General features: G+C 41.2%; 1 protein-coding gene across 1 annotated transcript in view; it reads left to right on the top strand.

Moving 5' to 3' along the window:
* The window catches only part of LOC143344543 (uncharacterized), a 331,445-nt gene that overhangs the window by 63,279 nt on the left and 249,492 nt on the right, over window positions 1–18,674 (top strand). Inside the window, 1 exon segment of the mRNA XM_076770680.1 lies at window positions 16,231–16,275. Within this exon segment, the coding sequence (XP_076626795.1) occupies window positions 16,231–16,275 (45 nt within the window).

Below are 18,674 nucleotides of genomic sequence, written 5' to 3'. Positions count from 1 at the left end.
GAGTAAACTCGTCGGAAATTTACGAAGTGGAAAAGTGTCTGAATAAAATATAAAATCGTATCCCTGTACGCTGGCCACGTTAATTGTCCGTTATGCGAATAAAATTCCCTCGATACTGAAATAAACGTCCGCGTGATCCGCCATTTAGATTCGCGATACGTGTAATAGAATCGACCAAATTTTATTAGACTAAATAAATTCGTTTCTAAATAAAATTTCCGTGTTCCTTGGCCAGAAATCGCGTCTGGCGCGTGGGTGTTCGCGAATGTGCACCGATTTCATACTCGCGGTGCGGAATGCGGAATAAACGCATAACAAACAGCTGCGACGATTCCCACGAGCGTTGCTTAGATTTCGGGGGGAATTCGAGATACCCGATTATTCTGGAACGCTCGTGGCGTTAACGATTAATTTATACGTTTTAAAACACGTTGCTGACGTTTTCAATTTCGCCCAGCGGCGTTTACCGATGTTTCTGTGAATTAATTTGAGAAAAAGCAAACGTTTCTCTTCGAACCGTTATATACAGGGTGTTCGAACACACCTGGGAAACATTTCAATGGAAGATTCTAGAGGCCAAAATAAGACGAAAATCAAGAATACTAATTTGTTGATTGAGGCTTCGTTAAAAAGTTACATATATATTTTCGGTAAAGAATTTTTTTCTCGAAAGTACGTAGGATTTCGAGGGTGTGCGTATTCACCAAAAATGATTGTAATTGACCCCTGCAACCAAAAATAATTTTTCCAGAACGATTTGAAATTTTTGAATTTAATTAATAACTTTTCAACAAATTGGTATTCTTCATTTTCGTCTTATTTTGGCTTCTAGAATCTCCTATAAAAATTGAAACTGTACATGCAGTAATTGTATTAATCGTATCCTTGTCCAACCAGTTTAGCCAGCGTCTGGACTTCTTTAGCGGTTCTCTGTATTCCCTCGAAAATCATGTCACTAGTTACGCACTGTATCTCGTAACATACGCAATTAACGAGACTTTTACGCACGTTATGCAACCGTATTATATGAAAGGGAGTACAAACTCGTGAATAAATGAATGAATAATTAAATCGCGTTAAAAATTTCGGTTTTGGAGTGCCCGGTGATAGTATATTATTGATAAGCTGCCAGAAGAAGTGGCTTATCGAGGAGTATACGGACAGATTGCAACACGGACGCGACGTAATATTTCAAGCCGCTGTCAAAAAGGAAAACTTGACCTCGTATCCTTCGAAATTCCTCCCCGGGTGCTGGGGCGCGTTACGTGTCACGCGATATTAAAGCAGGATCCTTTGGCGACTGGCCAAGTCGATGAAAACCGAGGTTATCGTCTCTCCACGGCGAGCGATTTCATTTCAGGACTTTTCGCGACGTCGTCGACGATGCCAGGATCGCGAAGGGTGATTTTACGACGCGCCCTCGCCCATGAATTTTCAACGTTTTCTTATCCCGGACGCCAGCTTCCACTCCGATCGAAAACGTTGCTTCCACCGCGATCCTATTCTTCCCACGGATCGATCCCTTTGATACCGGAACAAGGGCTCTCGAGGTCCTCGAGCATCTCGAGGAGAAAAATGACCGACTCCGTTCGATATTTCGCGGAATAATCGCCCGACCCCTCGCTGACACGTTCTACTGAAATCCTCGACTCGTTACGATTTCCATTCTCCCGCGAAAATGGCTGAAAACGAATCTATTTATCGGGAAACTTTTAATCGTACGATTTCGAATTCTTCTTAGAGGGTGAATCAAGAAGGTTCGTCGGAAGTAATTTTTGTTTTTCAAGTGTTTCACGCTGAAGTTAAGGGAGGGTAAAGCGAGGGTGGATGGAACGACTAACATAATGCGAGGAGGGCGAAGGAAACAGACACTGTAAGTGACAGCGGACCGTCTGCAGTCAGACGCGTTCTCCGCCGAACAAAACGAGCCCCAAGTCTCTACCGTAACTTTTGACACGCGTATTGTTTTGAAAATTGAATTAAAAAGCCTAGATTAACGATACTCGACGGATGTACGATAAAAACAACGGTAAAATTAAGTTCGTGGAACGAGACACTTTAAACGTAAAATCTTCGAATAAACCTTTGTTAATCGAATAATAAATCGCTGATAAAAGCAACGCAACGTTTACTCGAGTAAATAGACGAGCGTCTAGACATCAATGCGTGGAATATATTTAGCTGGTCGGTGTAAATTCTTGTTATGCGCGCGTTAAATATAGAATCGTGGAATTTTTACGACAATCCCGAGAAGAGAGACAGGATCGCTGGCGTCGCTAATTGAAGCGGAGAAATAGATACGGGATCCAAGATCACCGGTCTAAGAATATCCAAGTTCGCGTTCGAAACAGACGCGGGCTGGTTGGGTTTCGCCAGCAGACCGTTGGAGCGACGATTCATTAAGAAACCCTCTCGAGACGCTCGTCGAACAACCGGCTGACGCAGTCAATTATTGTGTTAATACCACGTGCATTCGGTAATTTGTCCAATGTGGCTTAAGCACAAAGAACGAGCTGCTCGAGCACGCTGTATCGTTAATCCAACGAGAGTTCTGAGCCAGCTATCGGGAACAATGTAATTAACGAGGGAAGAATTCGTCGCTTCTCAATGAAACAGAAAACGAGGATTCCTACGATCGTGTGCAATTTAAAATAATACAATTTTTATCGTGTGTACAGGGTGTTCGGCCACCCCTGGAAAAAATTTTAACGGGAGATTCTATAGGCCAAAACAAGACGAAAATCAAGAATATCAATTTCTTGACTGAGGCTTCGTTAAGAAGTTATTAAAAAATTTCAAATCATTCTGAAAAAATTGTTTTTGGTTGTGGAGGTCAATTGCAATCGTTTTTGGTGAATACATATACCCCCGAAATCCTAACCATTTTCGAGAAAACAATACAAGAAGGTGCCTAAATTTTTCGGCGAAAAAAAAAATTTTAAATCGGTCTAAAAAAATTAGTTTTAGCTAGGGGGGTCAATTACAATCATTTTTGGTGAATAGACATACCCTCGAATTCCTAACCAGTTTCGAGAAAAAAATTGGTGTAGGTTGACAAATTTTTCGACAAAATTTAAAAATTTCAAATCATTCTGGAAAAATTATTTTCGTTTGCGGGGGTCAATTACAATCATTTTTAGTCATTAGACATACCCTCGAAATCCTACCCACTTTCTAGAAAAAAATACTAGAAGGTGCCTAAATTTTTCGGTGAAAAAAAAATATTCCAAATTACTCCAAAAAAATTATGTTTAGCTGCGGGGGTCGATTACAATCATTTTTGGTCAATAGACATACTCTCGAAATCCTAACCACTTTCGAGAAAAAAATTCCTTACCGAAAACCTAATATGAGGCTAGAAATGCTACTCCGAAAGATGCGAATCTTTAAAACATCATAACTACCGAACGGATTGACGGATTTTAATGTTCAAAAAGGCAAACGACGCGTATTTTAGTGTAGAATGTGTAGAAATTATAAAAATATTCGAAAAGTTGTTTTTTTACCCCGTAAGGTTAGAAAAACCCCATAAAAATGGTCCAATTTTCAAACAACCATAACTCCTACAATAGTGAATATATTTCAATGAAACTTTTTTCTGAAATAGAGCTTATGGGTACCTACAAAAAAGTATTAGACAACTTTTCTGTAGGGAGTCAAACAAAATTACTAAAAATGAAAAACGAATTTTTAAGGGAAATCGACAGGGGGTAGGTGCCTAAATTTTTCGACGAAAAAAAAAATTTTAAATCGTTCTAAAAAAATTAGTTTTAGCTAGGGGGGTCAATTACAATCATTTTTGGTGAATAGACATATCCTCGAATTCCTAACCAGTTTCGAGAAAAAAATTGGTGTAGGTTGACAAATTTGTCGACAAAATTAAAAAATTTCGAATCGTTCTGGAAAAATTATTTTCGTTTGCGGGGGTCAATTACAATCATTTTTGGTCATTGAACATACCCTCGAAATCCTACCCACTTTCTAGAAAAAAATTCAGTTACGAGCGAAACTTGAAACGTTAATAACTTTTTAACGAAATCTCCATCAACAAATTAGTATTCTTGATTTTCGTTTTATTTTGGCCTCTAGAATCTCCCATTAAAGTTTTTCCCAGGGATGGCCGAACACCCTGTATAATGTCGTTTAAATGTTTCATAATAAAATAATTCCATATTTCGTGTAGATCTCACCGGAGATCAATTTGCATAGTTATTGACGATTTTATAAATAAATAACATAGTTATGACGAATAACTGGAACGAGACTGTCCAGGTTATCTTTCAATGTGAATAAACGAATATATCGACGGCGGAGGAAACATTCTAATATCAATTATGGCCCCCAGTCATGGACCGTTACGACAATGGGGGAAAATTGATCACTTCCGGGGCGAAACAAACGAAAGTTTTCGCGCGTCGTGATGAATAATGCATGGGGAATTTTATCGTCCAGTCGGAAAATCGAAGCACGGAGCCTTCGTAGGAAATCCTCTGCAGGAATTATTGAATTTTTCTAAAGCTGTACGCTTTTGGTTCGCCGAGGGACGGTCTTGAACTTCCGATCGATAGCGTACAATGCATTCGTTGAGTTAAATCACCGCAGGTTATTTCGTTCGATGTACCGTACTTGGAGTACTATTCGGAATACCGTTTAATCCCCCGTTGCTTGGTCCAGATTCGGAACGGAGCCATAGAAATAACGGAAATGGAAATATTTACACAGAGCCGCGCTTAGTAGCCGGGCAGCCGCTATTAATAAATCTGGAATCGTAAATAGTGGATTTCGAATCGGGATCTCGGTGGAAAGTCAAGCGAAAATTGAGTCTGAAATAATCGGAAAGAAAGAAGAAATTATACTGGCGAACTTTGCTTCGAATACTCTGAATGAAATTCCGGTTTAGCAGTAAAGGTCTAGCAGTATTCGTAACATGAGACTACAATTTGCAAGTGAAAGGACGGATTTCTCGTGTCACGAACACGATATTATATTCTTCCTGCAGAATTCCATTCGAAGATTCTACTGTACGTTCGTCTCTTATTGCTCCAAATGCACGTTGCCCGCTGAATTCGTGATTTCCGCTGAAAGGTAAACGCCAGAAAATTGCGGGGTTTCTCATTGATTACTCGCCTCCATAATTTTTTTCCAACGCGTAGAAAGAGTAAATTAAATTCCCTGTATTCTATTAAAAATCTCCTGATCTCGGTTGGGTGTGCACGGGCAACCATAAGCCTGGACGAACGTCAACGCCCGATTATTGTTCCCGGGGAATCGCGTATTAACGATTCGCGCGACGAGCGGGCGCAGCGTTTATTCGGCAATTACGCGTTCGCTCGGTCGGATTCGCCGTTTCTACGAATGTTTCGCGTTCGTTCGTCGAACTCGAAGCGCGACGATGGGTTCGCGGGTGCAGGTAAATTTCGTAATTGCCAGGAGCGTTTAGGTAGGAGCAATTATTCGAACGCGACCGAGCACGGACCTAACAATCGGTCGGCTACCCTGTTCGCGACGTTGTACGGGACAACAGACCGCGGGATTGGACTGCATACGTTATCGGGATAACAAGGGAATTAATTTCGAGCCGGTTCGATCGTTGCTTCGGCACAACTCCTTCGATTGATTCCCTTTAACCTAACTCGAAACTCCACGACACGTAGAATCGCTATAATTTACGCCTCGTAACCTCCTGAATGGTGTACACTGGGCAAATTGTTAGACATTCGGTGGAAATAGGTTCTGGTAATAAATGATCTTTACTTTTGTAAAATGTGTACGTAATAAGTTATATTCGTTCTGATCGTTTGCACGTTTAAAATAAAATATTTTTCATCGTTGATTTATATTTCTCTTCCACGACATCTCGTCATTGGTTAACGTGGGAAGAATTAACGTTATTCCACAGGGGGGGGAAAAATAAGTTAGAATGTAGCAAGATGTTCCAATAAACAGTCACTAAAATATTAAGTATGTAATACTTTTTATTTACTTTCCAAGCACGAGTGAGCCACGTAAGGTGATAAGTTGTACGTCCTGTATATTTACTGGCAACGGGTCGCAATTAATCGTGAACGCGTTCGCGCAATAAACATCGCTCACGCGCCGTTTACGAGGAACGAAGTCAACAGAAGACACGATCGAGCGCCATTCTCAATTTCGCGCGACGCAGAAAAAAGGGTGGAAATAAATCGAAGGCAGCGGAACTCCGCGTTAAAGACTCGATACGCGTCTCTATCGATTCCGCTCGACAAACGTAGCTAATTGAATGGAAATTAAGCTCGACCCTTCCTGCCAATTACCAACCCTCCTCGAAGGTAGCAGTCTAAACAAAACTGTAAACCTGTAATTGGTATATTTTCAAGCCCGATGGCTTCCAGAATTCATATCACCCGAAATCAGTGTTTTATTTCAGTTGGATATTTTTTAAATCATCGAATAATCTAGTCACGAGTCTCGCGAGGATGATCGGAGGCCCACAAAGAGCACGTGCCCTTTGAATAGCGGGACATTAAAGGTTCCAGAAACGGTCGCGCGAAACTTTTCCAGCGTTTCTCCGCGGGAACGCGAACTCTCGATTGGAGCTCGCGAAGGGAACACGAAAGTGCTTGGCGACGAGCCAGACCAACTTTTTTTTTTCCTCCCAACTTATTCCCGTAGTCCTTCGATTGATCGATTCGCTTCGGGTTCTTGGCGAGGAAGGAAAATTGAAAGGCGTTCGAGGAGGTGCATCGAGATTAGAGGGCTGGGATAATGGACTATTAGAGAGAGAGTCGGGTAAAGGAGCTACTCGCGATTGGGATTTCGTGCTGGATCTAAGAGCCACCTAATCTTATTATATCGGTGCAAAGTTCACGGGTCTCGGTGAACCAGACCAGGGGAAAGTTGTTAATCCGTGCACCGAGATGGTCACGACTCGATAAATAAATAAGATTCCGGCTGTTGTACGTTCCGTGCTTCCGTACAGATTAAATTAACGTTCTACAAATTGAAATCATTATTACCTCCGGGCAGAAATAATTGCAACCTCGCGGAGAACTGAAACGAAACGCGTGGTTGTCGGCTGACCTACTTCCCCGTTACGCTTTACACAATTACATTTGTTTCTAAAAGGCAACGTAAAATCGTTTGAAACCGCGCAGTTGTATAGCTAGGGTATAAATAAATTCGTGAAATAAAATTTTATTCTCTCGAACTACCCTGCTTTGATCGTTCTTCTAATTTCTTTCGACATGTTTGGAATATTCTTGCCGTTTCGAAACCTTCGTCCAAGTAATAAATGACGAATCAATAAAATCCACGGATTCCACGAGGCACGTTCCCGATTTTTCCGCGCGCGGAAAGAATACTTGGACGTTTGAATTATAGAGACAAGCCTCTTCGGAACTCGAACCATTCATCAAACTAATTGTGCCTCCCGCGGTGACTACGCCGCAGCTTCCAAGAACCGAATTAATCGTTTTGCAGAAGTTAAACGGAAAATGCAGTCGCGACTTTATTGGATTGTAGGATAAGTTCGTTTTTGTCCCGCGAAAACCGGAAAAAAAACTTCAATGTTGGCACCGTTATAAAGCTCCATTTTTTTAGTTCCATTATAAAATATTCTATTATTGCATTCTCAGACTAAATTCAGTAGTATTCGTAATTTATTTCTAAACGAAAGGGACACAATTTTTAAGTACAGAGATACGGTAGAATTATTCTTTAAAAACAAATATGACGATGATATACCAAGGCGTGTGTATTAATAATTAATTTCAATGTTAGCACCATTGTAAAGCTTTCTCTATTTTTTTAGTTCCATTATAAAATATTCTATTATTACATTCTCAGACTAAATTCAGTATTATTGACAATTTATTTCTAAACGAAAGGGACACAATTTTTAAGTACAGAGATACGGTAGAATTATTCTTTAAAAACAAATATGACGATGATATACCAAGGCGTGTGTATTAATAATTAATTTCAATGTTGGCACCATTGTAAAGCTTTCTCTATTTTTTTAGTTCCATTATAAAACATTCTATTATTGCATTCTCAGACTAAATTCAGTATTATTGACAATTTATTTCTAAACGAAAGGGACACAATTTTTAAGTACGGAGATACGGTAGAATTTTTCTTTGAAAACAAATATGACGATGATATACCAAGGCGTGTGTATTAATAATTAATTTCAATGTTAGCACCATTGTAAAGCTTTCTCTATTTTTTTAGTTCCATTATAAAACATTCTATTATTGCATTCTCAGACTAAATTCAGTATTATTGACAATTTATTTCTAAACGAAAGGGACACAATTTTTAAGTACAGAGATACGGTAGAATTTTTCTTTGAAAACAAATATGACAACGATATACCAAGGCGTGTACAACTGGGTACACATTAATAATTAACCGGTACTTTTTACTTTCCGGCAGAAATCAATATTAACCGTGGAATTTATTTGACAATCGCGTTCGTTTCCATGGGCCTTTGAAGCCAGAAACTGGCGCGCGAGGATCGTCGAGCGTTCGAATGTTTTCCGGCTAGGCTTTGATCGATTATGCTTTGCAAACGCGTGCCGTATCGAGTCTCCAAAGGGAAAGGGAGAGGCCGGCATTTTCCAGGCGCACTGACAACAAGGGCACTGTGTTAACGCGCTCTCCGCGGGGGAAATATCGTCGAGGGATCGCACCAGGGACAAAACACGGTTTATTTTTACAAATTTTTTCCCCTGGTAACGATACACCGTGGGCAAAAATAAATAAAATCACATGTACGATGAAAGCCTAGCAAAATTCCAGCAATTTTTTACTCTTGGATCGAAATCGTTGGCAGTAGCGGACGCTCGGAGGGAAATTTCACCCTCGATCGGTCGTCTTATTTCGTCCGGTCGATGGCGGCGGGGACTGTTGCTCTTGGAAAGTTCGCGGGGTTAATTTCACGGCGTGGCGAGCCGCTCGGCACGGCGAAACGATGCGTGACCCAGTTAACTTGCTCGTTTCCCGGTGCATCGACCTGGACGCGCATTCGTTAAGGGTGTTTCCTCGTGTCCCGACTGAAAAACATCGACTTCCAGCGTTTCCATAAACCCCGCAGCACTTTAAAGTACCCAATTGAATTTTCGTCGATGTTCCAGGCTCTCTCAAACAGCACTTCAGAAAATAACAAATTTCTTTCGTTTTCATTTTCATTAATTCAATTTTAATTAAATTATGGCGTAGCGTTCTTTGAAAGAACGAGGAATATCGCCCGGTTTTCGATGCGAGGCAGCCTTCTCGGTTTCGAAACGCGAGGCAGGAGCCATCGTCGACGGGTAAACGTCCCTTAATTAAGTTGTCCAGGCTCTCAGGGCCCGGCTGTCCGTCCAAGTTCTTTGCCCGCCGACTCCTGATGCGAAATCGATTCCCATCGCGCGGGGGGGTGGACGACATCGTCCCGCTCGGGGACGAGGGAGGTCCAATAAAAATTCCTCGGGAGCCCCGAGACTGGCAGGAAACGTCGTCGCGCGCCCAGACTCTGGAATCGAGGCGGGGGCGGACCGGAACCGAGAACCAGAGAGGAGTTTCGCGGGATCTCGAGTTCGTGAGAACGTCTTTTCGAATTCCGGGGGCACAATGGCGGCGAGGGAAGCTCGAGTCACGCGCTCCCGATGAAAATTGTTTCCCTCGGTCTGGTCCTGACTTCTACTTACGACCCTGAAGAATCGAGAGTCAAGTTCTCGAAGATTGAACTTAAATTGATAACTTTGGTATTGGAATTTTATTATTATTTATTGGTCCATTTTCTGTGTGAAACAGGGGGTGGGTTTGTTCGATGTCTACTTTGTTATTAAATGCATTCCAACTGATGAAGAAACTTTGAAAGAAATTAATAACGACGGTCGTTTTGACGCAATTATTATTATTATTCATTTATTAACGGGAATAAAGATGTATAAGGAACTACAAATGTGGATTTTATCTGATAAAAAACTGGATAGCCAAGAAAGCATACAGCTGTTTATTCCTAATGGCTTTAATTTGAACATTAAGATTGAATGATTAATAGAATCAAAAGCTTCAGAAAAGTCGGTGTAAACGCTATCAATCTGTAGGCATTTATCCATACAGTTGGTCAAATAACGATACTTCGTAAGGTTATTCACAGTCGATCTAGCGATAACGTTGAATTGGTAGATTTAGAAATCGGCTTAATTAAAATTAATTCTAAATTGAACACCGTGCCATATTTATTTTCGACGTTTATATCGGAGTTAAATATTCATAAACGTGGACGAATAAATTATCCGTCTTGGAATACCTTTCCTTTAACTCGCAATTACGAGAGACGAGAACCTTTTCGCCAGTCACGAGGCGAAAAGGAACACGTCCATAAATTTCCCGGGCGAGAATCTCGAGAAACGCGAGGATTTTCTCGTCGCGGGAATCACGGAAAAGGCCGTCCCTCTCCGGTCGAAGTTCTCAGTCATCGAGGAACTGGCCGCGAAGCTCGATAATGCGATCTTCGGGCTCGACGGTCCAGGTATAATTAAACAAACGGTGGAATGGAAATTATGCGGCCTGGGATCTGAATCGCGCGGCGGACAGGCCGAGATGAGAATTCCGCGATCGAAGCGATTCGCGACGCCACGGAAGACCTTCCCGATAAAAATTCCAGGGACGCAGGGCGTCGATGGTAATTCCGTCCTCGACACGCAGGAATTTCTCGCGATCGATTCGAGAAACAGGGCGGATCGTTTGCGGAAGAATCGTACCCCTCCGTGAAAATCTTTCGCGGATGCTCTTTAACGTCGATCTCAGATATTCGGAAAATAATACAGAAATTTATGAAACACCATTTTTCACAGAAAGTTTTCGTGTTGGTAATAAACTCGAGAGCTCGTTTCAACCCTTAGATAGATTATTGGATCCACAAGTTTAAACAATTGTTCAATATATGAAAATGTAGTTATCTGAGAATTTATGTAATCCTCCATTAGTTTATCATTTTAAAAGTCAACATCAAGTAAAATAATTCAGTCGAGATTGAGAGTCCGCTTAAGTGTTAAAAGAAGTTATAAGCTTCATACGTCATTTTGTTGCATAGAAGTTGGCTCTGTTTTCTGCAGAGTTGCCCTGCGGATATTGTAGGTTTTTATTCGTTGGAAAATGGGCTTCGATAATTTATGTGGCGGAAAAGGGGGTTGATATTGCGCGAGAAAGGGTTAACCGTGGCGTTTTCGGTAACGTTCGGGCCACTTTGGAAGTATCCATCACGTTTCCCGGAATCAATTGCCCGGCAACGGACTCGATTTGTACAGATTTTCTCGCCGCGGCGTCGGGGCGTCGTCTTTCGACGTCCAAGGCGTCCAGACTCGCTTCCTCGGTTCCATTATCGCGGAAATAAACCGAGTTGCTTTACGTTCCGACAAAAAATCGACGCGATAAATTCTCGCGACTCGTTTCGGCGACGTTATTTACGGGTGTCGGTTTCGCCTACGAATATATATCGTGCGTTGCTGTTTATGGTCGACCATTTTTCCGCCCTCTCTGCCCCTAACGACGCGTCGGACACTTTTAAGCCTAACAGGTGGCAGATTATCGAGCGTTACGCTCGAAAAAATATGTCGACGAATTCGCAGTTTATTCCTTTCGTGTATCCAGGGGAGGGAGATTTCCGTTTCGCGATTTTTCGTCGAAATATTCGCGCAAATAACCGTTCGAGCTCCGCGGTACGAAATGTATTCGCGGAAAATAAAAATGAAATTAACGCGATCGCTGAATTAATTTGGACGAGCGTACACCTGGTGTATTGTTCGAAACGCGATAATACCACTCGAGAAATTTTTTTTGCAAATTTCGAGTACTTTATTTGTTTAACGAGTAAACAATTTGAGTGAAAAAAAATACAATAGTGCTTATAATTAAATATTCAAAGACCCGAGCACATTGAAAAAATTCAAGTCACCAAGTGAGTTGGCCAAAGGAGATCGTGGATTTTTCTATTAAATTCACGATTTCACGAGAACAAAAGAAATGAATGGAAAGTATTATATTAAAAATCATTCGAAGTTGGAACGTTCTTGTGGATTGATTTCTTTCCCGAGGGGGCTCGTTTGGTCGGGATCCAATAGTAGAAAATATATACGGTGCAGCAAGAAACGTCGCAGAAGTTTGGCGTTGTTTCGTTGGCACCGTAATCGATTACCATATTTTTTACGACACACTCAATATACGGTCGATCGTATTCGCGCGGCTAGGACGCCCACGGAAATGGAAATGCATGCACGATGGCCACGCAGCTGTTTCGCATACGAGATACAAACTGTTCGAATTTCATGGAAACCTCTGCCCGCCACCCCCCACGTCCAGCGTCCGTCCTCTTTCCATCCTTCAAAATATCAATTCGTCGGATCGCGTTTCGATTCGGTCATGCTCGACCGTATCTCTTTCGCGTCGTCGAGCATATTTTTCCAACGGCACCGCTTCGTTTCTTGCAACAATTTTTTCATTCATTTTGCATCCCCCTCGACAACGAGCAAATAAATTCTCGACCAATATAAATCATCGAAAAAATATATAATCGCATCAACAGAGAAATATTTTAATACACTCGAATGGGAGCCAACGAATATAAACACGATGAGATTCTTCAAATTAATGGATCGAAGATGAAAAAGCTTGTTTTGGTCCACGTAGGGTCTGTAATCGAATCTTCTTGCAACAATTTTTGTCGTTCATTTTGCAACGAGCAAATAGACTCTCGGCCAATATTAATCATCTAATGCAAAAATATACAGGGTGTTCGGCCACACCTGGGAAAAATTTTAATGGGAGATTCTAGAAGCCAAAATAAGACGAAAATCAAGAATACCAATTTGTTGATGGTGGCTTCGTTAAGAAGTTATTAACGTTTAATGTTTCGCCAATACTGAATTTTTTTCTCGAAAGTGGATAAGATTTCGGGAGTATGTCTATTCACCGAAAATGATTATAATTGACCCCCGAAACCGAAAATAATTTTTCCAGAACGATTTGAAAATTTTTTTTTTCGTCAAAAAATTTAGGCACCTACCCCCTGGTCGATTTTTCTTAAAAATTCGTTTTTCATTTTTAGTAATTTTGTTTGACGCCCTATAGAAAAGTTGTCTAATACTTTTTTGTAGGTACCCATGAGCTCTACTTCAGAAAAAAGTTTCAATGAAATCTATTCACTATTGTAGGAGTTATGGCTGTTTGAAAATTGAACCATTTTTATGAGGTTTTTCTTATTTTGCGGGGTCAAGGATCAACTTTTCGAATATTTTTATAATTGCTACATATTCTACACTAAAATACGCGGCGTTTGGCTTTTTGAACATTAAAATCGTCCAATCCGTTCAGAAGTTATGACGTTTTAAAGATTCGCATGAAATTTTGGGCTGACATTTCTGGCCAGAAATCATATTTTCGGTGAAGAATTTTTTTCTCGAAAATGGTTAGGATTTTGAGGGTATGTGTAATGACCAAAAATGATTGTAATTGACCCCCACAACTAGTAATAATTTTTTCAGAACAATTTGAAATTTTTTAATTTTGTCGAAAAATTTGTCTAACTACTCGAATTTTTTTCTCGAAACTGGGTAGGATTTTGGGGGTATGTCTATTTACCAAAAATGATTGTAATTGATCCCCGCAACCGAATATAATTTTTCTAGAACGATTTCAAATTTTTTAATTTAATTGTTAATAATTTTTTAACGAAGCCTCCATCAACAAATTGGTATTATTGATTTTCGTCTTATTTTGGCCTCTAAAATCCCCCATTAAAATTTTTCCCAGGGGTAGCCGAACACCCTGTATAATCGTACGAACAGAAAAATATTTTAATACACTCGAATAGGAGCTAAGGAATATAAATATAATGAGATTCTTTAAATTAATGGGCAGATCGAAGATGAATAAGATTGTTTTGGTCCACGTAGAGTCTGTAATCGAATCTCCTTGCAACAATTTTTCTCGTTCATTTTGCAACGAGCAAATAGACACTCGACCAATATAAATCATCTAATACAAAAATAGATAATCGTACGAACAGAAAAATATTTTAATACACTCGAATAGGAGCTAAGGAATATAAATATAATGAGATTCTTTAAATTAATGGGTAGATCGAAGATGAAAAAGCTTGTTTTGGTCCACGTAGAGTCTGTAACCGAATCTCCTTGCAACAATTTTTTTCGTCCATTTTGCAACGAGCAAATAGACTCTCGACCAATATTAATCATCTAATGCAAAAATATATAATCGTACGAACAGAAAAATATTTTAATACACTCGAATAGAAGCTATGGAATATAAATATAATGAGATTCATCAAATTAATGGGTAGATCGAAGATAACAAATTTATTATTTTGGTCCACGTAGGGTCTGTAATCGAATCTCTGGGCGTCGATAGGCGTGATGTCTATCGATACGTTGAAACGTTCATTTCCACGCGTTGACGCGGATCGCGAATTTTCACGATGGTTAAAATTCCATCGAGAGAACCCGAAGAACGCTCGGAACCTGAAATACGTTACATCATGTCACGTTAATGCCCGAGCTGCACGCGACGCTGTTCCGGCGTATAACACACTCGATTTAACTGCGTTTAGTTTTAAAGCCGGTCGCAGACCATTTCCCTCCCCCTCGGCGATACATCGAGTTCCACTTCCCGTTTCCACCTGACGGAACATTAACACCCGGGGTCCGCTAATGTGCGTTCTCTGTCGTGGAAACCGGCTTAACCGACGTCCCACGACCCATTCGACCAACGCAGACAGCCCCAAGAAACTGAGTCCTCAAGATCAACAAATTTCGAAATTGTCTAAACACTACAATAGCGAGGCTTTTCCCTTTTATTTTCCATGGACCCCTTTTCATGGAATATTTTCCTAAATATTTTTAGTTTCAACTGTAGAAAATTCTCGATAGAATTTATTGTATATTAGCCAGATCTCTTAAAGATTATAAAGATGTTCAAATTTCATCTTTGGTGCACGATTTCACTTTTTTAAACGGTATGGTTTGTTTTATTTTATTGCAAATGTGGTCAGACTAATAAATTCTGAGGATGATCCCTTTTCGTAGAATATCTTGCTGGATATTTTTTCTAGTTTCAACCGCAGAAGATTCTCGATAGAATTTATTGTATATCAAACAGATTTCTCAAAGTTTCTGTTTAAATTTCGTCTTTGGTGCACGATATCACTTTCTTACACAGAATAGTGTGTTTTATTTTATTGCAAAAGTCAATAGATTAATAAATTCTGAAGATGATCCCTTTTCGTGGAATATCTTGCTGGATATTTTTTCTAGTTTCAACCGCAGAAGATTCTCGATAGAATTTATTGTATATCAAACAGATTTCTCAAAGATTCTGTTTAAATTTCGTCTTTGGTGCACGATATCACTTTCTTACACAGAATAGTGTGTTTTATTTTATTGCAAAAGTCGATAAATTAATAAATTCTGAGGATGATCCTTGTGGAATATCTTGCTGGATATTTTTTCTAGTTTCAACCGCAGAAGATTCTCGATAGAATTTATTGTATATCAAACAGATTTCTCAAAGATTCTGTTTAAATTTCGTCTTTGGTGCACGATATCAGTTTTTTAAACGGAATGGTGTGTTTTATTTTATTTCAAAAGTCGATGGACTAACGAATCCCGAGTATAGAAAGCATCCGGGGTGTATATCTCCTAAAATTAATAGCTTCCGAGATATTTAGCTGCTAATGAAATTCTACCGTTCAAAGTGCTATGTCGTGTGCATATCTTATCGTCTCGAACGATAAGAAGCATTAGACCTTGTCTTAACGCTACCGTGGAAAGTGCATATCGTGGAGAATTTCCTGTTCGAAGGAGGACAAGTTCGACGACCTGTTCGAAAGCCATTCCACGTCGATCAATTCCGAAAAACAATTCGGAATTTATATTACTCCATCGGATTCTGCTGAAAAATATCGACAGCGAACGAATTACAAGAATACAGTTTCGTGGGCCCCTGTAAACGAAAATGATAACAGTTTATCTGTTTTTCGGTTTAATTAAATTTATATCGCGACAGGTTGTTTTCCCGGCATTTTCTTCAGATTTTCCGGGCGCATTCCAGGCCCAGGTATTCACGGGAAATTGCACGCGACGTTCAGCGTGACCGAATCATTATTCACGTTGGCGATTAAGGCTGAGCGGGCAAAGTTTCATCCCCTCGCGCCATATAATTCGGTATTCTCTTGTGTTGTTTCAGATTTCTGCCAGCCACGTCCGGTTCCACTTCCCTTCCTGCTGTTAGGTGAGTGACGCGGGGATCTTTGATACTTAAGAGATTGCTTTTCCCTACTGCTGCCTCTAAAAATCGCTACCGAGGAGTTTCTATTTAATAAATTATTTCGGAAAAAATGAACTACGGCTCGCGCGGGACATCCGTCGCGTCGTTTCTTTGTAAGTACATAAACTGGAGCGAGTTGAATATGATTAGACAGCTGTCGAATGCGCCCAGATTTCTGCGCGAAAGTTCGCGTCGAAACTCGCGTAAACTCGGAATTATTATTTACTCGGCAAACTGCTTACGGCGTCGTGTCTCTTGTGCGCCTTCACAGCAAACACGGGTTCTTAACCCCTGGTATCGTTGCTCCAAACTGTCGTTTTCAGCAGCATTAAATCACGATCGATTAAAAGAGACGTTTATTGTATTAAATAGCCAAGCCTCGAATATAAATTTTCCTCGTTTCGTAGTCTCCTGATATTATTTAAGTAACATCGTTCGTGGAATAATCGCCAAAGAGCGAGTCTCTGTTTCGTAAGGGAGAATTTGCCTGATGTTTTCGCTGACGAGGAGGCGGAACTTGCGAAAACAGGGGGTAAAAATAACGTCAAAGGGAGCTTGTCCTGGGAAAACAACGGACAGTCGAGTCCTGGAAAGAAAATATATATACCCGCTGTCGCTTTTCCAACGGGCGAGAAGTTGCAACGGTTCGTGCAGCGTCGCGCTCGTCTGTCGCTGGATGGAAACGGGGAAAGGGACAAGAGATATGAAAACGCGAAGTGCGGTAGAAATGATTGCATTTGAAATTGGTGGAACGAGTGACGAATAGCGTAGCGACTCCGGGGACAGTCGCGGGCGAAAATACTTTCCCTGTGAAACGCTGTTTTTAACGACGCGTCCGCTTCCATCGTTTTACCTTCCGCGTTGCCGGGTTTTCCGCGATAAACACGACGATACGCTCGCAAGATATAGACCGGGGCGAACCTCCTTTGGGTCTACTTGGCCATTTTTAAAATATGCAGCGAATCGAGTTTCTAGATTTATATTTAACCTGCCGTTTAAGTTACTTTTCCCACTGAAATTTCTCCGGGAGTTTCGAACCTCAATTACAACTTGGTGGCTGCGAGAGACGGCCAAGAGAGATTGTAAATATTTAAAACGTTGATTAAGGAGAGAAGGTTCGTGGAGGATGATACACGAGGATGGTGGACGTTTCATTATTATCGTCTCCCTCGTATCTCAAAATTAATTTCGTTGATATTTATTGTAAAACATTGCGTGTATGCCTCTTATTATTTACATCGTAAGAGAGCTTTATCTCCCGGGAAGAACGACGCTTCCCTGTGATCCAGTTCTCTCGTTTTATCCTGAAATAACGCGATGGTCGAAGGAAAAAACGTGACAGACGTTATCGAGGGAAGAACGTCGTAGAAGAAATCACGGGGTACATACGCGAGGAAAGAGAGAAAAATCGCGAAACAACCCTCGAAAGAAGCGATAAAGGGAGAAAACCGAGGCGAAGAAAGCATCGAGTCCGCGAATAACCGGCCACGTAACGTCGTACTTTTCACTCCGCGATCGGCGCGTGCTCGCCATGGTAAAGAGGAAATCGAGACGAAAGGACTTCTCCATCCTTGGAAATTATATTCGAACGCGTGGAAAATTTATCTCCCCGTCGTCGGTGAGAAATTTTACCTTCTGCGAAATGGACATCTACCTTCCGATGCGAAGAGCTACGGGGATGGAATTTTAACAGAAATAAAATATCTTCCATCGCCGAACCTTTCGTTGCAAATTCTCATGGTAGTAGGAAATAAAACCATACACGGTAAAAAGAAGGTGGCCAGAGGATAGAGGCGGGTAAAAAGGCCGAGGAAAATGAAAGGGTTGCTCGCGGAAGACGCAAAGGGGGGGGCGGGAGCAAGCAACCGAGAGCAAGAAGAGTCCGCGTCGCCTTGCATTCCACTCGACGGCACTTCTGCGTCGTCGCCTGTTCCCTCTTTTTACTTCCGGTTGCGCGGGCCGGGTCCCCGGGCATCCTCTTTTTCGCATCGAAGCGAACCAAGGCCCCGGGTTCGACGAGCGTCGCTCTAAGCAGCCCGCCACGCTTCGACGGCCACGAAAAGCCGACTTCGCCTCGAACACCCTCGTTTTCGTAGCTGCGAGAACTCCCGGGGAAACTGCGTCGCTTCAAACCTTGCTCGCGCGGTTTAATCAACCGCCCGGAGTCCTCCAACCGCGAGCACCTCGATTTCTTTGACTTCGCGATCGAAGTGGCTCCGCCACGGATCCGTTCTCCGACATATTTCATTCCTTTCTCCCTCAACATTCGTTGCTCTGATTTCTCGTTTCGATCCTAGAGAGGTTACTTTCCCTGGAAATTGAAAATTGAGAATCGGTATTTGGACAATACAGTAGAGAGAAAT

The sequence above is a fragment of the Colletes latitarsis genome, chromosome 8 (assembly GCF_051014445.1).
Source record: "Colletes latitarsis isolate SP2378_abdomen chromosome 8, iyColLati1, whole genome shotgun sequence".
NCBI classification, from domain to species: Eukaryota; Metazoa; Arthropoda; class Insecta; order Hymenoptera; family Colletidae; genus Colletes; species Colletes latitarsis.
Note: the sequence above shows the minus strand (reverse complement) of the source record. Positions and strands in the feature narration are given on the sequence as shown.